The sequence below is a fragment of the Pteropus vampyrus genome, unplaced genomic scaffold (genome assembly GCF_000151845.1).
Source record: "Pteropus vampyrus isolate Shadow unplaced genomic scaffold, Pvam_2.0 Scaffold98, whole genome shotgun sequence".
NCBI lineage: Eukaryota > Metazoa > Chordata > Mammalia > Chiroptera > Pteropodidae > Pteropus > Pteropus vampyrus.
Window position 1 is genome coordinate 2,272,406 of NW_011888879.1, and position 25,098 is coordinate 2,297,503.

Below are 25,098 nucleotides of genomic sequence, written 5' to 3' on the forward strand. Positions count from 1 at the left end.
GAAAGAGAGATGGCCCCGCAGTCTGTGAGTCCCCGAGAAAGTTACAGAGAAAACAAACGCAAGCAAAAGCTGCCCCAGCAGCAGCAACAGAGTTTCCAGCAGCTGGTTTCAGCCCGAAAGGAACAGAAGCGAGAGGAGCGCCGACAGCTGAAGCAGCAGCTGGAGGACATGCAGAAACAGCTGCGCCAGCTGCAGGAAAAGTTCTACCAAATCTATGACAGCACCGATTCTGAAAATGATGAAGATGGTAACCTGTCTGAAGACAGCATGCGCTCGGAGATTCTGGACGCCAGGGCCCAGGACTCGGTGGGGAGGTCAGATAATGAGATGTGCGAGCTCGACCCGGGACAGTTCATTGACCGAGCCCGAGCCCTGATCAGGGAGCAGGAAATGGCCGAAAACAAGCCCAAGCGAGAAGGTAACAACAAAGAGAGAGACCACGGGCCAAACTCCTTACAACCAGAAGGCAAACATTTGGCCGAGACCTTGAAACAGGAGCTGAACTCTGCCATGTCGCAAGTTGTGGACACTGTGGTCAAAGTCTTCGCGGCCAAACCCTCCCGCCAGGTTGCTCAGGTCTTCCCGCCTCTCCAGATCCCCCAGGCCAGATTCGCAGTCAACGGGGAAAACCACAACTTCCACACCGCCAACCAACGCCTGCAGTGCTTTGGTGACGTCATCATTCCGAACCCCCTGGACACCTTTGGCAACGTGCAGATGCCCAGTTCCACAGACCAGACAGAAGCACTGCCCCTGGTGGTCCGCAAAAACTCATCTGACCAGCCTGCCTCCGGCCCCCCCGCTGGCGGCCACCACCAGCCGCTGCACCAGTCGCCTCTCTCCGCCACCGCGGGCTTCACCACGTCCACCTTCCGCCACCCCTTCCCCCTCCCCTTGATGGCCTACCCGTTTCAGAGTCCATTAGGTGCTCCCTCTGGCTCCTTCTCGGGAAAAGACAGAGCGTCTCCTGAATCCTTAGACTTAACTAGGGAGACGACGAGTCTGAGGACCAAGATGTCATCTCACCACCTGAGCCACCACCCTTGTTCACCAGCACACCCACCCAGCACCGCGGAAGGGCTCTCCTTGTCGCTCATCAAGTCCGAGTGTGGCGATCTTCAAGACATGTCCGAAATCTCACCTTATTCGGGAAGTGCAATATCCTTTTATTTTCCCCTCGAGGAAAACAAGTCAAAACAAAACAGGCCTCCCAAAGGGTCAGGTTTACACGATATGTACCATAATGTAGATTAGCATCTTCTTAAGAATGCAGCCTCTCGTATTTTTCAAAGTAGTAAGCTTTTATCACACTCGAGGGGCACTTCTCATGGCATAAAACCTTTCCACTAAACCAACATCTTTACAACTTTCGCAAGTGAATTGCCTCGAAGAGCTGGTATTTAATGTGTGCTTTTTCAGTAGTGTTTTTTCTCTCGTTCTTCCTGTATTATCTCCTTATCCTTTTTTTTTTTTTTTAAAGAGTAGATTCAGAGATGGGGAGGAAAAACGTCATTGTAATATTGAATTCTATCAGAAATATTTTTTAAAAGATGGCGAGTTTTGTGATGGAGCGAAGAGGAAAGTCAGTTTCAGATCCCTAAGTTTCCGTGTGAAGAATTCTCTCTTTAAGCCGTCTACAGGCCTCTGGGCCTTTTAAAGAAGGCCTGATTCAGTCTTAGGAAGAGCACTGTCCTGGTGGGAGGCTGCACGGGACAAAGATGGATGTAGGAGGGGAGTTAGATTCTCTCTTTAATCTTGAAGTGAGACCCGGTTTTTTAAAGGAAATACACAGGTACTGATTTATTCAGATGGCATCGGTCTCTCGTTCACCCAAGGTCTGTTCTTTGGGTCTGGTGCAGCTGCCTCCATGCATGATTAACCTCTGTTCAGCCATACACAGAAATCCTTTGTCCTAACGTACACAAAGCAAATTATTTTGGAAAGCGAGAGAGCACAATTAAATATAAAACTCAGCTGTATTCGACTTAAAAAATGGCTCTTTTTTTATGACTCTTTTACATTTTGAACCTGACTTTGATGTAGAGATGCCAGTTATATTTTTTTATTAGACCTGAACTCCAGCTATTTTTAACTGACGATTTTTTTTATCTAAAATTGTAAATTTAGAAAAATTTGTAAATTGGTCTTTGCAGTAAATTTTTAAAAATCTCGTGGTCATTGGTGGTTTGGTATAGTAGAATAGTAGCATTTGGGGGCAAGTAGAGGCTTGTTTCTTTTATAACAAATTGCCAGATGGATATAAAATTTAGCAATTAAGTTGCCTATTGCTAAATTGAGAACTTTGAGCGATCGTCTTGATGACTAGAAATTGACATTTCAGTATCTAAGCCCACTCCAGAGGCTGCCACGTAAGTGCAAAGTCTCAGCTCTGGTGGAAATGTGTTTTCCTAGGTAGCAAAGGTCATCCTTCCAGCCAACATTTAGGATACTGGCAAAGGCTTCCAATAAGGCTAATGGGAGCCACTGGTACGAGACCCACTTGGGCAGTAAACACAGAGTCTCTTTCCATGGTGAGGAAGAAGAGAATCACGTCATAAGAGAAAGGAAGAGAAAGGTGTTGAAGAATTAGATAAAGAAAGAGAAATTGAGTTTTGGTTTGGTTGCTGATTTAACTTCAACTTTTCAAATATCTCAAATTTAATCCACCAGAATAGAGCTGTGCTGAGCACCATGCCTTACCCATTATGAATACGCAATAAACATTGGTCAAATGATTGGAACATAGCTGTTGTTGATGAGAAAAGCAAGGAAGACACAATGGCTTGAATTTTTTTTTTTTTTTTTAACCCTGTACAGGGAGAGTATCTTTTTAGGTTCAGACCAGGCTACTGTCCAGGGCTAGACCCCATTGCTCCTCAAAGAGTCTTTACTTCATTGTGAAGCCAATAGTAGTTAGTAGTGACGGTGGGTTCTCTCCCTGTCTTTCTGTCTCTCCGTCTCTCTCTCTCTCTCTCTCTCTCTCTCTCTCTCTCTCTCTCTCTCTCTCTCTCTCTCTCTCCCTCCTTTGTACACACAAAGGAAAGGAGCATGCCCATTTTGGTAAATATTTGAAACCAGAGTTCCAAAGTCCTATAGGTCAATCCTAAACCCTTTAACTCAAGATGCCAGTTTATGGGTTTTTTTTTTATTATTAGACTTTTCATTGTATCCAGATAATTATGCCTGTGGTGTGTGTGTGCGTGTGTGTGCGTGTGTGTGTGTGTGTTTAAGTAAGTTGAGTCTTCTAGGAAAAAAATCTTTTAGATTGTTTTAAGTGTTGGCCATGTTCATTGTCTCACCCTGTCTAAATCCCCTGAGGAATTTTGAGGATTTGAATTGAAAGAAGTTCTTTTTATTTCTACAAGAATCAAAGACTTTAAAGAGAATACGGTTGCTGCTTCTTCAGATGAATAATTTCTCTCTCCTACCAATGTAAGATTCTGTGGAACAGTGATGGTTTGGAAACACCTGTATTTGTAAGAATGGTTACTCGCTTATACCTGGAATTTTTTTTCACGTAGCTAAATAATTTGGACTTCCTGTTGCAATTAATGATTACATTTTCCACCTTCTAGCCTTCTATTCTGTTTCTTTCTCCTTTCTGCCACATCACACTTAACCAGTTTTCTCATTGATATATTATTTCTTAAGAAGAAGACAGGCAAGCAGCCTTTCCTATAGTCTATATAATTCTGAAGCCAGTGAGGGTCTAGGTGTTTGTTGGGAAACTGGATCCACCCTTCTCTTCTCTCCATCTTTGTATGGCAATGGGTTCTTCCCTTGGTGGTATGTAGGCAAAATTCTTAAGCATTTTGTTTAAAGAAATCTCTGAGGATCACAGTGAGTGCTATATTTCACTTCAGTTTTAGGTATTCAAGCTTATATTCGAACTTGTTTTACAGTTATTTTTAGAAAATATCTGTAGAAATTAGTAGAAATGACGTGAAGTGGTACCACCAGAATTGTCATTATTATGTTTTTATTTTTAGTTGATGCTTTTCCAAATTGTAATAAATAATTTAATTCTTAAGGAACAATTCTTTCCCACTCCAAAGGGCATCATCTGTTTCTCTGAACAAAGTAGCCAAGATAAGGACTATTGAGAACACCAGCTTATCAGATAAATCTGTTTTAAGTTCAACACATTAAGTATATATGCTCTATAGAATAGAACACACTACCTTATTATCCCTTTTAGTAGAAAGGAAGTAGTGAATATGTACGTGTTAAACTGAATGTCAGTACACCTGCTCCAAGAGCTCAAGTCTTGGATATAAAAAAAAATATATATGTTGAGTATTTTTGCAAATGAATCTATTTAATCAAATATTAAGTTTTATTCAAATTCCAAAAGAAACAGCCAGCCAATTGTTTTTCTTCGTAATGTTCCTTGTCATTCACCCTCTTTGCATCTCAAGAAAAATAGCCTTGTTTAGGCCTCAAACATTTGCATGCACCCAATTAAACACAAGAGGATTATAAGCCATCAAGACATGCAGGTGAAGAAACTGAGCCTGTTCTCTGTGATAGCCAGCTTTTGCTACTCGACTTTTAGGGAGAACATGAAAAATACTTGAAGTTTAGAAAGGAAAATTATTTAGTAATTTGAAACTATAATTCAACTGGAAAATGTGGATTAAAAAATGAATTTCTAAATGTGAAATAATCTATAGGAGTTGATCTTTTCCATTTTTGGAAATCTCGTGGGGCCATAGTAATTCTTTTAGCTATATTAGCTACAGGGAAACATGTATATTAAAGATGGAAAGATTCTGGGCTCCTACCCCCTCCCCCACATTATGAAGGAAATAAATTTTTTTTACTTCCATAAAATACACATTGCACCGGTTCTGTTGAACTTCTTAGTGGAGCAACAACTTGCTCTGTCACTTTTTTGAAATGAGAGTGTTTAGACCTTTTCTCTCCATTTCAGCTTTCTAGGGGGCAAGGCTCATAGAAACAGCAAATCAGAGCACAAGGAGAAAGCTAAAATTCTTTGGGTTTCAAAGTGGTTTAGAAAATGTAAGTAAGCGGTCCATTCGGTTAGAAATGCAGCTTGAAAAATCTCTAGCCACAATTCCGAGTTCAACTGGGAAAAAAAAAAGAATTTTCTGCCTCCAGCCTTCACAACCTATTATTCTCCCATTTGCCTTTTTGCTGCCTCTGCTGCTCCTCCTGCTGCTGCCGCTTAGGTAAGGTTATATTGTGCTTGGTAAACAGACAACACTGAGATTCTCAGGTTGTTTGAACACCGCTACGTTCAGCTGTAGTACTCTACTCCTCTGATCTTTTATATTCCCGAGCAGATGTCTTTCATTAATTTATGGATTTATCATCTTTACTTTCTTTTCTCTTTTTCCTTTCTTTCTTTTTTTCTTTTCTTTCTTTTTTTTTTTTTTTTTTTTACACCTGGCAGCTGTCTCAAGTTTCAGCAGTTATTGTCTATTTTGCATTACACATAGAATTGAATGTCATCTGTCTTCACAAAGCTATGGCTAAGAGAATTGAGGCAAAGCCACATGAGCTGCCTGGACAGATCTTGTTTGCGTTCCATCCCCCCCTCGCCCACCCCCCTTTACCTCCTTAATATTTATTTGTGCTCATTTTCTTTCCTGGCCTTGAATGGAGCTTAGCTCGTGTTCAGTACAGCTGTATGTTTACTGAATCTATTCCATCATGAGTCATTGTGCGTGTGTAAGTATCCTGGAAACAGCTAGTGCTTTCTTGGAAGAACAGTTGCTTTTCAGCACAAGCACTTAAAAGGGAAATTAACCAATTGGTCAGTTCAGATTTATTTTGAGGAGAAAAAAAAGGATTATCTAACTGTTGGCTTTTAAATGTTTCATTAGCTATTTTTAATAGTTTATTAGAAACATATATTTTATGGGAATTTTATCTCAATTACACGATGAGCAAGAGATAAAGATTTATTCTGTGTTCCATTTCGACTGATCGATTCCAAGTATTACCAACAGGAAACGTTTTAAAGCAAAAACAGACTTGAGAAATTCGAATCAGAATAATTTTTCATGAAATAAAAAGCCTCTAAATCCCCATCAAAATAAGATGGATGATTTGCTTTGTCTTTTAAATAAAAAGAACTAAACCATCTCAGCACAATTTAAACGTATTGAAAGCTTCAGGAAGTTTTGGTGGCTCTATAAACCATCTGAGAACCACCACAAAACAATTTGTTTTGGATGAGACCAAATTTTAAAAGATCTGGGACTTTTCCCCACCAGTAATTAAATGTTAGAGGTGGTTTTAATATAGCCATCTGAAAAAAAAAAAAAAAAAGATTAGAACTCAGATCTGAGAATGTTTGTCGAAGTTTGGACTTGCCTAAAACTCTTATCACGAGGCAATAGGAGACAGCTTGCAACTATTATTTCACTTATCCATTTGGACAGATGGTCCTGAAGTGTGCTGTTCTCCTTTCGTCTTCTCTATCTGTCTAATGGAGGTTACTGGAGGGCCTTTCAGCTCTTTCCTTGGCACAAAAAGTATGTCAGTCATAAATTATCGTCTTTGTAATCATTAAGGATCTCAAACAAAAACACAAGTTCAGTTAAGCTGCTTTGGCTTACAGATATAACATCAAAATTTCTTTCTTCAGTGTTTATTTTCCGTGAATAATAATAAAAAAAAAAAAGCTCAATGTTTAACTCTTCTATTTACAAACCAAGGTGATCTTTTTAAAAATTTGCATGATATTAGAGGGAATGCTAATCACCTTCTCAGCAGCATATTTGGTTGAATACGCTGTTATAAGCAGTCAAGAGCTTATCAATATTAGTTTGATTATGCTTCTCTAGTAACTTTCTGATTTCCCTCTGTTCTAAGATTGGTCACGCTGTACCCCGTGGAGGTCATTTGAGAACTTTTACGTTTCCTAAATATCTGTGTTTATTTGACCTTGTTTTCATAAGGTGTGAGATATTTGTTGGGTGGGAAAGCGTGTGTGTACGCGCACACACACGCACACGCACACGCAGACACATACACACGTACTCATTTTCTTTTTCTCCTTATTTTTCCCTTATTTTTCTCAGACTCTCTTTTAAGAGAAAATCCTTAGAGAAGCTTCTAGGAAGGACCCTTAATTGACCTTGTGGGGGACCACATTGATTTTCTCCACGTGCATCTTCATTTCTGATAAATTATAAAGCCATTAATTTGCTGAGGAAATGGCAGGGCCAGGCTGCGGCACAGATGTGACCAGAGCCATCCCAGGCCTGAGTCTGCTGAAGAGTGCCAAGAATCCGGGGGAGAATCAGGAAGCCTGGATTGTTATGGTTAGTCTCACATTCTCTTGGGAACGGTTTTAGTTGCTGCTGTTTACAGATCTAAAAGGTAATGATGTTTCCAGATAAATAGGCCTTCTTATTTGGGGTAAGTGGCCATTTATTGATCTGCTAACCCACAGTTATTGATTTGTTAGCCCCAACCACCGCGCCACTCTCCAAGGAGTTAACTATAAATCCGGGAGATGCAAATTGTATTTGGTTTTTGGATCGTTGCTTTAACAAAAGCGACACCCCCTCCACGTTCTCTCTGTGCTAAAACTACCCCTCCCAAATTTTAGCTATTATTTAAAAGGAAACAATTAAGAAGATACAATAATAAGATGGGAAGAAAGTGAGTCAAGATGCTCCATTAGATTAGCGCTAAAAGGTAAAATGCGAAGCTCGCCTGACAGTGTTCAAAATAATGCATTTTATGTTTTCACGTACATTAGGATAATAATTTGATGTAAACTGCAGAGTGTGGAGAGAGAAATAAACAGAACTGTCATTGTGAAAGAAGGAAGAACTCTCAGGATAAGAGTTGTGTAGCGCGTCGGGTGCATTTGTCTCCTTAGCAACAAGTGAACGTATAGCTAGCGTAAGGACCTCCAACGGGGCCACTCTTTTGCCGCCCTCGCCACAAAGTTAGCCAAGGTTCTGCAACTAAATCGTGTACCCTCACCAGGACACTTGGCAATTTCTGACAGACGATGGGCATTTCGAGCAAACGGCAGCAAGCTAGTGGTGGATTCCACGGCCAATACCATTTACCCTCCAGAATTCCCACGGCTGCCTGGTGGGCCTCCAGACTCCCGGTGGTGGGGAGGTGGTCGGTCCTTGTGCTTAAAGAAATTTTTTCCTTAACCAATTGCATCCTACATGCAGGAAGGATTGTCACCCAATCACTTGAAAAAAGCAAAACTCATGTTCTTTTATACCCGTTATCCCAGCTCCAATATGCTGAAGACCTACTTCTCCGATGTAAAGGTAGGGACATTTTGTATTATTTTTTTTTTCAATTTCCGTGCATGTCCTGGTGATTTCTACTCTTGGAAGTTAATGGAGATGAGTGCGGAATCAGTTCATCGATACACCTGCGTCGTAATGAATTTAATGTACTTGTTCTCTTGTCTATAGCCAGGCCAAACAAAGATGTCCCTTGCGTATTAAGTCCAGGGGACTGGTATTAACAAGTCACGTGAGTTTCCAGTGTAGTCGGGGAAACTTAGCCTGTCTTTATATGTCCTAGTAACTTCTTGGAAGAAATTTCAGCTGGTACTGAACGAATGTGCTTTAGAGGGTGTTTTTTTTTTTTTTCTCCCCTCAGCAACAGTAAACTGTTTCTGTTTTTGTTTCTGTTAGTTTTCCCCATATTTGTGCTTATGAAAGCAAACTCTAGCACCTCTTTTTCCCCCTGTCGAAAAAGGAGCGTACATTGAAATTCTCTATGCAGTAGCTGCTTAAAAACAAAAGTGATGATTGTCTCTTATTTACAACTTAATTTGTTGTTGATGTAGAGTACACTGAGCATAAGGAGAATGAATAAAGTGACAGATTCAGGACACATTATTCAAATGAGGATATGAAAGCTGTCGGCCCTACAGCTGCAGCCTCCCTCATTCTACAGAATATGGGGACCTCCTGGTTCTGTGTGTGTGCGCGTGTGTGTGTATGTGTGTGCGAGCGTTTTAAGTAATTGTTTGCATCAACTTGATGTTGTGTTAATCATCTGTAACTTTTTAAAACATAGATTGGGTTTTGATGATGATAATGACACGCGTGGTATCATTATCCAAGGATCTTGCTAAACATTACATTAGCTGAGATTAGTTTATTAGGGTTGGGAGCTTTCTCCCCCACCCTCCCCTGCCCACCCCCATATGTACAAGTTCTTATTTCTGCCATTGAGAACTCACGAGCTGCCAAAACATACTCGCTCCTCCACTACTTCTTCTACGAAGAATGTTTTGTGCCCGATGCCCATGTCGCTTGGTTGGCCCCTTTTGCAGGCCAACTCATTTCAGTTTCCTTCACTGATGTTTTATTTGGCCTTATAAGAAAAGTTCTGTTTTCCCTCCTGTTTGCTTTGAATTGTGTATCAACTTCAGCCTTTTATCTTTCTCCTTCCCTGGCTGAGCTCCTTAAGTGGAAGGCATGTTTTCTCCTCATTCGGTGCCAACAAACTGGGCAGGATGGGGAATGCTGAGAAAGGCAGCAACTTACATGGCCGGTGTAGAATCATTAAGCACCTCACCCCCGCCCCCCCAAAAAATGGCCATGTGACACGGTAGGCCAGGAAAAGGGTTTGGACTTTGGGGAGGGAAGAGGCATCTAAAACAGACCAATGGTAGAGACCTTGTCAACTGGTTGAGGACTGGCCAGCTTCTAGAGCCCAGTAGGACCTGGCAAAGTTCTTCCAGAGAATCCTCCCAGCATTGTGTACACACGTGTGTGTGTGTGTGTGTGGGTGTATGTATGTGTGTGTGGGTTGTGGGAGTAGGTGGCCACGTGACTTCCTTTACTCTTCAATGCACTGGTTTGCAGTGTTGGGATATAATAATGACAATACCTTATATTTACCTAGCACCTTTCATCCAGAAGGCCAAAGAGCTTTACAAACTGCATGCATAGGGGTCACTTACCTACCATTGAAACGCTTTACAAACTGCATGCATAGGGGTCACTTACCTACCATTGAAACGCAGCCACCTGGAGGGTGGAAAGCAGCAGCCGTTCTGAGCCAGCAGCACTACCTAACAGTAGATGTAAATATCAGAAACATTCGTGTTTTCTGTGTGCGTGCGTGTGTGTGTGTGTGTGTGTGCGTGTACAAGGGGAAGGGTGGGGGAGATTGTTGATCTGCAGCTTTATAGATACTATGCAATGTCAACCTACAAGAAATCGTTCCCATTCCCTTAGAATACATCCAGTAATTCAGCTTTTCAAATAATCACTCACGCTGTATAAATAACAATTAAATACCTGAGTGACTATTTTATTTTAAAAAGCACTAATATTCAGATTATAGAGTCCTGCCATACTCTCTCCATACTGAGAGAGAAGGCAGTTAAAGTGTACGTGAATCTGGTGAACTCCCAATTATCCACTCTAATGGAGGGGAAACAGTAGGGCATATAATGCAAAGCAAAAAATCATTGAAGGTCATTTCTAATTTTTTTTTAAATGAATTATACATTTTAACTTTCCTAATTATGTTTTTTCTTTGGCTAGCAGTAAATGTTTTTGTATTTCTTGAGCTTACATTGATGACAATAGAAAGTCATATATAAAAATGGAAGGAACAGTCCAGGCAAGGTGTTCCAGAAAGTTTCTAGAAAACAATGGCAGAGCATTGCTGGAACTCTTTAATATTAAGGAAAATCCAGAATTTGAATATTGCCAATGAATATACTCATACACACGTGTGTGTGTGTGTGTGTGTGTGTGTGTGTATCTTGCATGTGCATATATATGCACACATATCTCTGTCAAGATATAGATACATAAATGTGGATACTTATTTGCAAATAACTAGGTGTTTCTCTATATATGAGTATACAATCCAAAGTCTTATTTTGGTATGGATTCGAGAAACCACCACAGGATAGAGAGATCCCTAGAAATTGGGGTAAGGACCTTCGGATTTTATCAGAAATGAAACCAACATCATATAACTTGAAAAAGACGTATTTATGTGTCTATGGACCAAGTAATACTCATCACAGTGGCACAAGCCTATACTTTATTGTGGCCGCATTCATCTAAGAGAAAATTCCTAATTCCAGCAAAACGTACCTTTCCAAATTATAAAGGCATTTTATCTCAAATCGGTAGTTTTGTGAGTCAAAAACGAGGAGAAGCAACACTAATGGAAAATGTTTTGTTTCATGAATAACGTGTAGCCTAGAAATCATCAAAGACACAGTTGGAAGATGGCGCTAGGCTGACTTAATCCTTTGACCATCTCCAGAAGCTGCGCCCGGCCAGCTTCATATTTTTCCTTAGGAATGGATGTAGTTCGTAACTCCCTACGAGTGCCTTCCATCTGTGTACGAGGCGAATGCTCTTAAATTGCCTTGGAGAGAAAGAGGAAGGGGCAAGCTTACGCAATTCAGCGGTGTTAGTTTGGCGAGAGCGGTTCTTCTACAGCGATGCTGTGTACGAAGGACGAAACCAGGGCTGCCTTAGATTAACTCCTAGAACGAGAAACCAGACAAAGTTCTGTGTTCTCACAGAGTCCAACTAAATTCCCCCACCACGACAGTTTAGCCAGACAAAAAGCACACCTCATCCGGGCCTCAAATCCTTTGAGAAGGGGTAAGGGGACAAATGCGAGAGGGATGCCAAGCACCGAAGGGCCCACCGTCGTCCTGCACACGATGGGGTGCTGATTTTAATGTATAAACTAATAACTCTTAGACCACTAAGTACAACAGATTCTGTGTCGTTTTAGCTTTGAAGAACAGACGCTCACAGCTTTTCAAGCCGGCAGTGTTAAATGATGTATCTCATTCCCTCCACCCCTTGAGTCAACTGCTGCCTAGCCAGATTAAGGTGTCAGATTGATTTGTTTTATACATCTTTTGACCATGCTCATTGAATATTTAGGAAGTTTCTTCAGCCCATATTGAGGCTGAGATGTCCCGTGGGAAGCATTAATCAAAGTCACAGAGACTAGTACACTGTGGAAACACAGCCTCTTTATTGTAGCGATTAGTTTTTGCAGTAACACATTAACACACTACAGAGCTTTCCTTTATAGAACAATTGATCCTTGTAAGCCACTGCAGAACGGGGGAAATGAATTCTTTAAAGTTTAACACTTTTTCTCCCCCAAAGTGAGTATCTGGAGGAGGGGAGCGGGGGCCTTGCCTTTGCACTCAGCCAGCCACTAAAACGGAACAAATTCCAGTTCATTTTAGTGGACGGAGATCCTGTTCTTCAAGCTGCTGTGCCTGTCGTTTCACTTGTCCCACGTTGGGGACTCTGTTGTTTTTGTCCCTGCTTTTCTCTCTGTTATTTCCATTCTCTAACAATAAGCTTTAAATCTCCCTTTATGTCCCATTCCTAAATAATGGCAAGTGCACTTACTTTTTTGTCCTCCCCATTAGGTCATTCATGACCATTCTAGAAAAAAAAAAAAAAAAAAACCCTTTCTATTTTTTTCCTCTACAGTACTCTTGTCCATATGAGACAATGTCTTGTAACAATGCAGAAGCCTAATCTCCATGTCAAAGCAATTTTCATTCCCCAGTGCACAGCCTGCTATCATTTTGTAATGTTTTGTTTCTTATTCTAAAAGAATTAAAAAGGAACAGTAAGCCGTCACGGGGGCCTGTCGTCCTTATCTCAGTGTCTGGAAATTTGGACAGTGTATTTTACTGCTGAGATAAAATGGAAAGAACTCCAAGTTCAGCAAATTGTAATGGGTTTAAGTTCTATTGAAATCGGCAACCAGAAGATCAGATAACGGGGGTCCTTCAGTTGTCTTTTTAATCGGGTTCCCCACAAGGCTGAATAGAGACAGAGCAGACACACAGAGTGAAAATATAATTCTTAGATAGGTTAAGTACATGTTTGAACTCTTGCAAGCAGAAGCGATTTGCTGATGACTTAATCATTTTCTGGTCAATTATCTGTAAGGGCCCTTGCAACTCCATGGCAATTATGATGCAAGTTGGCCTTTTGGGAGAAACAGCAGTCTCCCTGCTTCTGTTTCCTTGTGACTTCCATTCTCTGCCATAAATTTTCATTCATTTATTATCTTTGCTAGTATAGAAACAACTTTCTGTGTAGTAATTACAGCCCCAGTACACACTTTAGCTGTCATCTTGCTGGAGTCTGGATGTTCTCATGGCCAGTGTTTGATAAGTGGTCTTTGTTGATTTTTGATGAATGTATATCTTTTTCTGGGGGACCAGGGAAGGGAATGCCTGTGATGACAAAAGGCAGGGGAGTTGTCTGTCAACCCGCCTGATATAAAGCTATGGATTTATTGGTTTTGACTTGGCAAGTTGAGATGCATCTGTCCTTTATGTGAACGGAGGGCTATCAGTAAGAATGGTACCATTCGCGGTGAACCCAGGAACATCTTCCTTCTAAAGTTCATGGAGAAACCTTGGTAAACGAAGTTTTAAAGCCGAATCCTGTTATGGTAACTTGGCGTTTTAAAAAATGTAATAAAGATTCTGTCTCTGCCGTCCGTGTGCCGTGTCTTAACCACATCCCCCAGACAGCGTGGCCTCCAGCAGAAGGGGGTCTTCTCCAAGGCTGGCTGTAGGAAGTGTATGAACAGGTATGTGGTCTGATCAGACAGCACTGGACGTGAGTACCGTGTGTGAACACTAAGCAGAATCCTGGCAGGATGGCCATCGAGATCACCTATTACCAAGAAAACGAGCAGATGCCAAATTCCTCCCTCTTTGTGTGAAAGCCATTTTCCGGCATTGAAGGAGGTTGTCACGTGATGACACAATTTCTCATTTAAAAAGAAAATATCATGTAGCGGTGAAGTCATTGGCTTATCATCTCCGGTACTTGAAATTAATAACTCTTCCCAGGGTTCTATGGCTTGAATGAATTTCCGTAAGAAGTATACAAATGCAATTTGTTTTACTGAAAGATGAAGAGCAACATTTAAAGTAAGATATTCGGCTTAAGAAAAATAAGATTTAGGATGTGAATTTTCCATCTCAAATGTGGAGGGGTTGTGATATGGTTTCCTTTGTTGATAGGTTTTATAATATCCTGTGAGTATATCATTCATTGCTCTCGGCTCTCTTGCCATCATTTCGGTGGAATTAAAAACATACCTTTCCAAGCAAGGAAGGGAGGGGAACTTTAAAAATGCTTTGAATGCTTAAAGAATAAATGAAGAAAATGGCAGTGTTCTTATCCTTTTCAATATTTAAATTTAACAGTTCAACAGATGCATTACCTCTCAGCTCATCAAGTGGTTTAGCAATTTCCGTGAGTTTTACTACATTCAGATGGAGAAGTACGCACGTCAAGCCATCAACGATGGAGTCACCAGTACTGAAGAGCTGTCCATAACCAGAGACTGTGAGCTATACAGGGCTCTGAACATGCACTACAATAAAGCGAATGACTTTGAGGTAGGAACTCATCTTTATTTTTCTGGTCCTCTCCCTTTGCTTTTTCTTAAATGTATGTTCTTTAGAAATGGCCCCAAATCCGTTTCTGTATTGGTATTTCACAGAAACATCCCCCAGCAGGGTAAGAAGTAGAGCGTCAGTGCGGAGCCCCCGTCCCCCATGATTTCTATCAAAGTCCTGGGGACCTGACCCGCTTTCATTTCCTTTCTCACTGGCTGGCTCAGCTCCCTCCACACAAGACCCATTTGGCCATGGAAAAAGGGAACTGGAGAGTCCAAAGAAAATGGCAGCAAGTGTTTCCTTTCCAGAGAAGGGGGTCCCCACCCCAAGAGGCCTTTTTTCATACTTAGGTTCTGGCATGTTGATTGAGCTGAAAATATGCTATGTGCAATGGGATCTTGCAAAAGTTATTTTCTAAGAAAGTCCGGAAATGTTATTGGGCAGTGATTCCATGGTTTCTGTCTTTAATCAGCATTTATTTCCTTTGTGGGAGAAGTAGTATGAGAATTTACTAAGTACATATTATAAGAGATACATCAAGATTTCGTTTTTGTTTTTGTTTCTGTGTTTGTTGTTTTGGGAGGAGAACCTCCGGTGTTTATTTTGCACATGTGCAGCTTCACAAGCGTGTTGCTCTGTGTACATACGCTCTCATGCACACTTAGATATGTACAACACGCATATTCTAGATACACACGAAGCGTTATAAACAATTCCCGGGAAGCAAAATCTATGCAACAGTAAAAGATGCGCGGCTATGAGTAAGGCATTTCTTTCCTGGCTAATGTGGTGCCTCAGCAAACATTTTTCATTGCAACATGATGACTATGAGACAACACCAGCGAATCTCCCAGTACTCACAAAGGCGTTTTGCTGAGCCCTGCTGGCCGAGGCGACAATAGGTGGAGGTGGGACTGTGACAGTTCTGTAGGCTGAACCCCCGACCGTGAGAGTAGACAGGCCATAGCTCAACAAAGCTGGTCCTTTGCTTATATTATCTGGAGGATAGGAATTTTTTCTCCCTCATCTGCTTGTACGGGGACCTTATATAAATATTCTCGCTGGGTACCTCACACAGCTAAGTACCCAAAAATGCCCAGGAAGTTCTCAACTTCAAAGGAGAAAGGGGCATCTTGGTCTGGCCTTGCCAATAAAAGGACCTGAGCCCCGCTGCCCACACCGCTGGCTTGTTCATTATTTTTGGCCCTTTCTCCCACTGTTCTTAGCAGCGCAGATCAATTATGGTGGCTTGGAAAGACCTGAAGGTAGAAAGTTAACAGTGGGGAAGTCGCGGTTTTGCCTCAAAAGTTTGCAGGTTAGACTACAAGCCACCGGTTTGTCTTTGCTATCCAAGACAAATGGAGATTGCTTGTCAAATGTGTTCTAATCAAAGTTTTTCTCTGGCTGAACATGTTAGAAGTGGGGATCCTTCTCGTACTGCTTCGCAATTTTAAAGTCTGTTTTTAAAGTCACCGGTTTACTGTTTTCACGGAACATTCTAGCAGATTTCTTGTAAAGCTGCAGAATATGACTATAGAGAAACATTTAAAGAAGTCTTATTAAGAACTTCATTTCAACTCCCTCCTTTCTGATAAGTCCGTTGCTCTAAACTTTCAGCTAAGAGAATTTGTCTGTGCGCTGGCAAACTCTCTGTAGTTTATTATGACAAATATTCGTTGCACGGCTGCATCAAGCCTCGTATAAGATGAGTGCTACACTTCTGCTGTGTAATGTACTTGAGAGAACAAATCCTGGCAGTGCACATTAAGACTGTGAGGGTTGTTTAAACCTTACCTGGTAGGAATTTAATCCCCTACTCACAGCACAAGGGCCAAAAGGACACAAACAGGGGACGGCTGGCATCAGGAGATACCCGACGAGCTGCTCCATTTAGCATCATCTAAATCCTGCTTTAATATGATTAACATCTGATATTTCTCTCTTTCTGAATCATATCCACTTCCAGCCAGGCCACCTCGCTTTTATCTGTCGTGTCTATTTTAAGACTGCTTCAGTGCAAGAAGTATGGGGCCCAGGGAGCAATTTTGTCACTTCTCATGTGACTTCGGACAAGTTATTGGTCTCTTTGGGGGCTTTTCCTCCTTCAGTAAAAACTAGACTCCTTCTGGAAATGTGGTAACAAAGAATCAGGAGTCTGGGTTTTGCCCTGGGCCGCTCCCCCGCCCCCCCATCACACGCTCACAGGTACAAACGCACACACACGCCCACCACCACATGTGATCCTAATAGCACCAAATAGTTTTTAATTTCGCCTCTCCGTTTTGGCGCATTTACTAACAAAAGCTTCAGATAAGATGATCCCTTCTTTTCTGTGTTCGTGTGCGTGGAGGTCAGTGCTTAAGTAAGATGCTTAAAAAGCCACTGGTCTTATCATTGTCACTTTACCAGTGTGGGCCGTGGCTGCAGGCCAGAGGTAGACCAGCAGCACCTCGAGCCGAATATCTCAGCTGATAACGCTGTGCACTGTGTGACTTTTGCATGTAAGTTTCTCCTCTTTAAGTCAAGTAAAATGAATCTGAAGGCTAATATGAGCAAGAGAAGAGGATGGCAAAGTAGAGAACTACCTACCTCGTTTCTTTTTAAATTTTTAAACAGATGGACCATGGTGCCCAAAGATCCTGTCAATTCAAAGGAATATGTTAACCCAACTGAGTATTAGCTGGTCACGTAATAAAACATCTTATTGGTTGCATTTTTAAATTTCTCATTCAGTTGTTTGTAGCAGTTATAAAATAGCTAACGTTTATTGACTCTTTACTATGTCCTGGGCACTCTCCTAAGTGTTTTACCAATATTAACTTATTTAATAGGAATAGTTATAATAATATGGAATATTAATGCAAGAAAAATTTCGGTCGGCCTAAAAATTTATGCTGTTTTTAAGTAATTCACTTTGGGTGGGGCCAGGTAGAGGCAGGGTGGGGGAGGGTGTGAGCGAAAATGAGGCTAATGTTTTTCCTCCTTAGACATGACTTCCTTCTTCCTTCTTTCTCTTCTCCTACTCTGGTCTTTTTTCAGCTTTCTGCTCCAACTCTGCCTCTGTCATAAGCTTGCTGGTGGCACCTCTGTCACTGCTTAGCACCATCCCCCTCCAGCCCCTGCTGCTGATGGCTCTCAAAGCTAGAGTGGTTGCTGACCCCTGGCCCACAGGAAAATAAAGCAGACGGGGAAGGTTTATCGCTAGGAAAGAGGGAGTGGCCTAAATCTCTCTCCTCTTCTAGACCCTACATTTCCTGGCCTTTATGAGTCAGGACCTTCTGAGTGACAGGAGAGCTTGTTCTGCCTTTTGTATCAGTTTACACAATTGCCAGGATTCTTGGCACAACATTCAGACTTAGGGTGGTGAGAGCTTGAGAAATCCCAGGGGATGTGGAAGAAGACACCGGGGGGCGGGGGAGGGGGGGCACATGAACTACTCTTTTAGTTTGTGCTGAAGGCAAGGAAGTCGGTTGCATCGCATGGGGCGTTGCTTCTGAACGTGAGTTTGTGAAGGTTTGCAGGAGAGGAGCGTTCAGATACAGGCTGTGTATTTCATGCCTGCTTCTCACATTTAACGAGATTGGCAATAATAAATTTGTCTTTCCAGGTGTTACGGTATATATTTCCATGCTTCATTTTCACTTCACTTTGATGAACTTCCAAATTTTTTTTTTTTTTTTATGGGGAGGGAAAGGGGGTTTTTGGGATTTCGTCCCAGTTTTTAAATCGTCCTGCTACTTCTGAATTTAGGAGCATACAAGTTGGATTTTATTGCATTTTTTGTTGCCTTTGCAACTGTAGCAGGAAAGGAGGCAGTGATTGCTGTCAGTTTCCGAGGCCTGTGTACAGGTTTTGCAAAGAACCCAGCTAAGGCAACCTACCTGTGTAACTCACAAAGGCGAATTGCACTACTTGAGGAGCCAAAAGACACCCCACCCTAATTTGACTCCATGACGTAGGCTGACCACTTGATATGGTGCAGCCAAGAAGGGCAGAATGATCCAAAGCCCGGGGAAGGGGGTGGGGGGCTGAGAATGGTCTTGTGTGTGTGTGAGTTAAGAGAATGTGTCAGATACCTCCATCCAGGCTGATACTTCTGACTTTAGGGGCATCTGAGTTGGATTTTATCGCTTTTTTGTTTTCTTCACAACTGCAGCAGGAAAGGTGGTCGTGATACCATCAGAATCCAAGGCTGCATGGAACATTCTTACTCTTTCTCGAGAACCATGAGGTAGCTCCCTCACCCCTGTGGTCAGCCAAGCATCCCTCATAGGCCCTCAGCGGCTCGTCATTTATCTGTAGACAGGGTCCAAACTCCCAGTAAGAGTGACTAAGCTCACTTGCCCTCGCTAAAGACCCAGGTTTTGGGATGGAAGGCTTAGAAATAAATAGAACAGGGAATTTGATTCATTGATTAGCGGGCTTATAAACACCTGCTAATCAATCTACTATCTCACTAGGCAGATGCTCCATCAGTGAGCCTGTGGCTTGACTTTTTCTAGGTTTCACATGACGGGCAAGAAAAATACTTCTGCAGACCTCTTTCTGTGTTTTCTCCCTTTCCTCTTAGAAAGAGAAAATTTAAGAAGCAGCATCCCTCACATCTACCCCCCAGCACACACCCGAACACATGCACACTAAAATACACATCCTGAATATATTCTCTCCACCGTTCCCAACCCACCCCTGCTTTCAACACAACACACGTTTAAGAAGATTTAATATATTTGGAAGTCTTTCATTCACACTGCCATCTCTTTAAAGAAAAACGAGGACAGGTGGATTTAGGAAGCACTTCTGTCTGCTCCAAATAGACACTTAAATATGAGTGATCATTTGGAAAACTGGCACACGAGTGCAAACCTTTTACCGCTGTTACAGTCTTTTGGCCTCAAAGCCGCTGAGCTGTTTAAATGATCACACGACACACTCTTGGTGGGTGGCGGGGAGGCAAAGAGACCCTTACCACTTCTTTCCTTGCCAGTCCCACCACTGACAAGCCAAATTGATCTCTTAAGAGACGAAATGAATGTTCTCTAAATATATGGACACACATGGCTGTCTGGGAACACGTTCCTTGTACAGAAATGATCGCCTGAAATTTGAAGGAGAGAGCGGTGAAGACGCCAGGGTCGGGGCGGAAGGGGTGGGGGTGGGGCGGCGGTAGGATCGCGTGCGTGCACCGAGCCTCGTTTTCGCTCCGCTGTCCTTTTGGGATTCAAGGTGTTGATCGGTATAATGAAGCGGGCCCGTTGATTTATCATCTATTTGGTCATGTCATTGCATTTTTAGCTCCCCGTGTCTTTTTTGTCATTGGGTTACATTCAAGCACAGTAAGATCAACTTTAAAACCTCCTTACTCAACAGCTTTATTAGTTATAGCATTCCATGACCTTTCTCAACATTCTTAAAGAAAAAGATACAGTGTAATGTCGCTTTACTTTGCTTATTGTCCTTTGTTGTGGTGAACAAAGCATTTTCTGCAGTGGCTATAGCACATAATTATACAGCTTTCAATGGCAGTGTCTTGGCACATATCAAAGTTCAGAGGAGCCTTTAGAAAAAAAAAAAAAAGATGTTTTGTGGCAGCCTAGGGAGGGTCTCATCTTTCCTTCAGAAAATAGTTCAAGGCTCTTCTGTCAAGCTTCCCTACTTAGAGCTTTTTCTCCTCCTGCTTCATAAAGTTTAAAGCGGATTCAGTGGAGTTCTATGATCTATTTCCTTTGAAAGATTGTTCCTCGGCACAGAGAGGGCCTTTGACTTCAAGAGTTCACAGATTCATGTCTTTAGGTATCATATGTCTGACCTTATCAGTGACTCCATTTAATGTCGGAGAAAAAGTCTCAACTCTTTGTGTTTGTCTGTTTTGCCTCTGTGAAATGATTCGGTGAAAAGACCATCCTTTTTAACACACCACTGAGAGGCCGTTTCGGCTGCAACCTACCCTGTGGCTTTTCTCTCTTTAAAAAAAAAAAAAAAAAAATTGTCCTTGTGTTTTGTGTATGGATGAGTTCACAGTGAGAATAGAATTATACAAGGGCAGGCGCACACACAAAAAAATCTTTTGCTTTCCTCCCTCACCTCCCTCCCCCGCCCCCGCCCCCCGCCCCCCGTGATCTATTGGCTCTCTTGGTGGCTGTACCCCAACAGGCGAAGCCATTTAGCAAACACAGAGGTGGCAGCCGTGGCGCTGGGGCAGCAGTGGGTTTTCCCTTGCTTCGACCTACCCCTAAGGCCTTCATAATTAATTGTCCTTCAGAGATGAGGAAAGTTCAGAGACAGTGTGCGGAGTGATGTCTATTGTGGACATTCGGTTTTCCTTGCCTCGGTGCATTCTCTTCGTCCCACAAAGGGTCATCGGTAGGAGAAAGGGGGCGAGTTCTCCACTGAGAGCCGCTGCTGGTGGTTGGAGCTTTCAGTGGGATGCTATCATTGTGTTCAGCCCATCCTGGATTAAATGTCTGGAGAAGTTCTAACGATCGTTTGAAAACGAGCCTGTTTATTTCGTCTAGATTAAGCAAACTCATTTAGCGAACCCAAGCTTGTTCCAAAGTTGGTGATCCCTTTTTCCGCATGGCAGACAACATTTTAAATCAAATGTCCTCGTTCCCCACTACACTCCCCACCCCCACCTGATTTCATTTCACTTGAACTGTTTGGTTCTTTCTCAGCCATAGGGCAGACATTTTAATGACCATTCACTCATTACTTTTCACTACCTTAGTATAAATTTGCAGGAGTAAGTACTTTCGCACACATTCTTTTTGGTGACATATAGGGCTTTGGTTCTTGAAAGTAGACTATTCTGGTTTAAAAATATTGTTTCACCTTCAGTGGCTGCCTTCAGCCCGTCTTCGATGCTATTTGGTAACATGACATAAAAAAAAAAAAAAACAAAAAAACCGAACTGTTCCCTTCCCCCCTTTTTGGCTGAGACACAACATAAAGACGCAATGTGGAGACAGCTATTTGAGAAGTAAAGGAAAAGGAGAACCATTAATGATTATTCTACTACTCTTCCTGTTAAATAGGGTGAAGCCAAGAAAAACAAATATAATCATTCTCCCAAGGAGCAGTTAAACTAGCACATTAGGGAGGATTAAGATCACCTCGCTGTAGCTTTCACGGCAACTTCAAGGCTGCAGGGAACCACGGTTAAGAAAATCTCTGTGTCTCTCAGAGCAGTCTCTTCTGGAGGAAGGGACCGACAGGATGGCCAGAACCTGTCCCTGTAGAACCCTTCCACAACGGACCTTTTGGTATTTAAAAGAGAACCCATATATGGAAGTTGACACAACTAATAGAGTCATAGCAAAAAGGGGGTCATAAAAAATTAAAGTTATTCTTATGAATCTTTCATTAGAAGCAATGAAAAGGGACACTGGCGTAGTCTAAGTCCTTTGTGCCATGAGCCCTTCTTCCGGGCTCTGAGCTATTGTTTTCAGCTCCTCAAACAGACTTTCACTTTCAAAGTGACAAAAGTCACTTAAAAGCCAGACAGCTGTACTAACACACCCACCTTACAGACAGAGCAGGAGCCACGGGCAGGTGACAAGTCCTCCTGTTTAAAACGGGCAGGGGCGGCTTCCTCCTGCCTTCATGTTGTTTTTGCACTCACTTTGAGAGGGACCGTTTATTGCTAATTTGTGTCCCCAACCCCCTGAGGTTCCCCAAAATATTTCTCGCATTTTCTTTATAGCATGAAACATTGACATCCGTGATAATACTTATACCTCGGGTTGCACGGCTAAGGACAGGTTCGTCAAAGTTTGAGCCCAGAACTTCGCAGAAGACGGAAGGAGTTTGACTCAAAACTCTCTCCTTCCGTTTCTCCCCTTGCCTCTCTTTATTCAGCCTTTTCCGACCAGTCCCAGTCTCTCTTAGGCTTTTCAGATTTCTTTCTCATCAGGAATAGCTGGGATTGTATGAAAAACACACACCCAGGGTGGAGATCAACCTCACCTTCGGATTTAAGACCCATTCTGCCTGCATCCCAGGCCTCGGGTCGTGGAGAGTCCTCCCTGTGTGTGTATTACAGGCCCTCCCTCCCCTGTCACCTTGTGTACAGTCTGGTCTGTGACACTGATGGTGATTATGTCATTATTTTGCTCTGGGGGCCCTGGCACATCTGCAGAGCCCAAGCACATCTTCTTTGTTGCGCTGGCAAACGTCCCACACCACAAATGCTTCATTAGCCCTGCTGCCGGCCTCCTTGCCAGACGCGAGTGCCCAAATCCAGGCTTCTTTTTGCTCTGTTCTTTTGTGTAGCTGATGATCATGTATTCATCTTGCCGGTTCTTCCCCATTTTCCTCGACTTCTGAACTCCAGATGTCCCAGTTTTCTTGCCCAAAACACTCTGAAGTCTACAATGAGACACGAGGTGACTCCTTACTCCTTAACCCATCCCACCCCTTACCACCTTCCCACTTTCCCACTCCCCCAAACGAATAGTGACTTTGAACCGCTCCCCAACATGAGTGCTATTCTCTCAAACTTGCAATTTGAAAAGATACCAAGTGATCGCTCCCAGTTTGTGATGGGAGATGGAGCTAGAAGTAGGATTTACAGGATCTTGCGTATGTGATGTGTGACTTTCTCCTCCATCTCACCCCTTCCTTCTTCTGGACTCCTTATTCGCTTCTGCACGTTGTTGCCATATTTTACCAATTTTCAGAAAGCTGTCCACAATGGGGGTACAGAGAAGATTCTTCATGCCTTGCTGTGCACGTTGTGTTCATCTGAATGGAATCTTCATCTCCACTCTACCCCCAAAGTCCCTGCCTCTGCCTTCTGCCTTCCTAATCTCCTCAGCCCCCAGCAATGACCTATTACTTAGATATTTAAAGTGATTAACACTTAGCTGTTTGGGAAGTGAGCTGAAACATTTCTTCGAAGTTTTATTCTGTGGATTTAACAGAGCCAGATCTTTAGTTAAGGTGTGCTGGGTTCTACAGTGATTTTTAAACTTCATATCTTGATAGATACTCTGTAACTGGTATGTTTCATTTCCCCTTAAAATTGAATCAATCGATCTATGTTAGCGTATTCTGAGCAGCTTCTCCCACAGAGAATCTAACCAGTTTTTATCTCCCAACCACGCCAACATGTGATGGTTTAATGTCTCTGTCTCTGAGTAAAACATAGATTTTAGTTTTAAGGTATACCCAAAAGAATAAGTTCATATTTTTATGGCAATCATGGTCAGATCGTTGTCCTGGATTCTAATTCGGAATCCTAGGACAAAGACTCTGGTAAGGATTAAAGGAAATTTTCTCTGAGGAATGTGTCGCTGTATTGTGCAGGTTCCTGAGCTTGTCTGTCACTGAGCTTTATTCTGAATATTAGGGACGATCTAGCTGACAAGGTGAGGAAAGAGGTGGCCAGATCATAGGCTACCAGGGAGCATGTTGGGAGAGGCCAGTACCGGTCACTGATTGAACCGTTTTCAAAAGACTTAGGATGTCCCCAGAATGTCCCCAGCCTCCCATTATTGGATCATTATGGTTTTATTACCCATGGGTTTATTCAAACCTTTTTCAAACCTAAGTCCATTCTCAGAATATACCACTCCTCCAGATAATAATTCTCTAAATTTATTACCTGCCATGAAAATAGTATCTTCTTTTTATGGCTCTTAAAGTGATTCCCCTAGAATTCCAAAGGGATGTCCCTTGTTATAATGTCCTGGGATTTATGAACAGAGCTGTGGCCATATTCTCCATTTCCTTTCTGATTTTATAGACTTTGATCATTACTCCCTCTTAATCTTCATCTCTGCAGATTAAGGAGCTCTAATCCTTTTTAAAAGCCTAATCTCATACAGTAAGTGGGCTGCCCCTATAATTCGCTTCCAGCGTGACTATTTTCCCAAGGGAGAGTGACAGTTAGGAGACAATGGAACCGAATTCCAGGTGTGGGCAGCCACGCCAAAGTTTGTGAGTGTCCCTCACATACACATCCAGCAGGACTTTTCTGATTGCCCCAAAAGTTGGATTTCTCGAGTAGCATCTCGTAGCACTTTTTGGTTAAGTGATCTTATAAGATAAATTTGTGAGACTCTTGGTGAGCGCCCTGGCAAATCTGATCGTTTTCTGTAGGACAGATCCAGCCAAATAAAAAATGGGCAGATCCACCACGCTGTCCAGATGTTTTCAGTGTTTTTGTAAAAAGAATGTAAGAGTATTTGACATCACAAAGACACAGCCTTAATCTTGGGCTTGAGTCTATAAAAATGACAACTAAGGCGAGAAAGCTTGGTCTCTAAATTGTTCTCAGGATGGAAACAAAGTGTTCACTTTTGAGTAGGAGTTATTTCATGTAAAAGCATCATTCTGAAATCTTAAAGGGGAAATCCTTTAGAGAGTCTTTCCGGTGTCAGTGATCCTGGACTAAAAATGGCATAGAACTTAAGAGCATGAATTCCGGAACCAGTCCCTGGAATCAAACCCCAGCTCTGCCACTTTCCAGCAGTGAAACCTTAGCAGGTGTCTTAGTGTCTCTGTGCCTCAGTTTCCTCATCGATAAAATGGGGAAAATAATAGCACCTACCTCACAGAGTTGTCGTGAGACTCAAACAAATATACATGAATATATTAGCACAAAGTAGGTGCTGTATAAGCATTTGTTTTTATTCATTTGTAGAGCCAGCTAAAAGTTACCTTGTCCCTGCTGTCGGTAGCCCAATTATTGCACCATT

General features: G+C 42.3%; 1 protein-coding gene across 1 annotated transcript in view; it reads left to right on the forward strand.

Moving 5' to 3' along the window:
* PROX1 (prospero homeobox 1) overlaps positions 1-25,098 on the forward strand; it is a 55,250-nt gene that overhangs the window by 14,869 nt on the left and 15,283 nt on the right. Inside the window, exons 4-6 of the mRNA XM_023533229.1 lie at positions 1-1,158; positions 8,166-8,273; positions 14,207-14,401. The exon at positions 1-1,158 is cut by the window's left edge and continues 1 nt beyond it. Coding sequence (XP_023388997.1) covers positions 1-1,158; positions 8,166-8,273; positions 14,207-14,401 — 1,461 coding nt within the window. The remainder of the gene's footprint in view (positions 1,159-8,165; positions 8,274-14,206; positions 14,402-25,098) is intronic.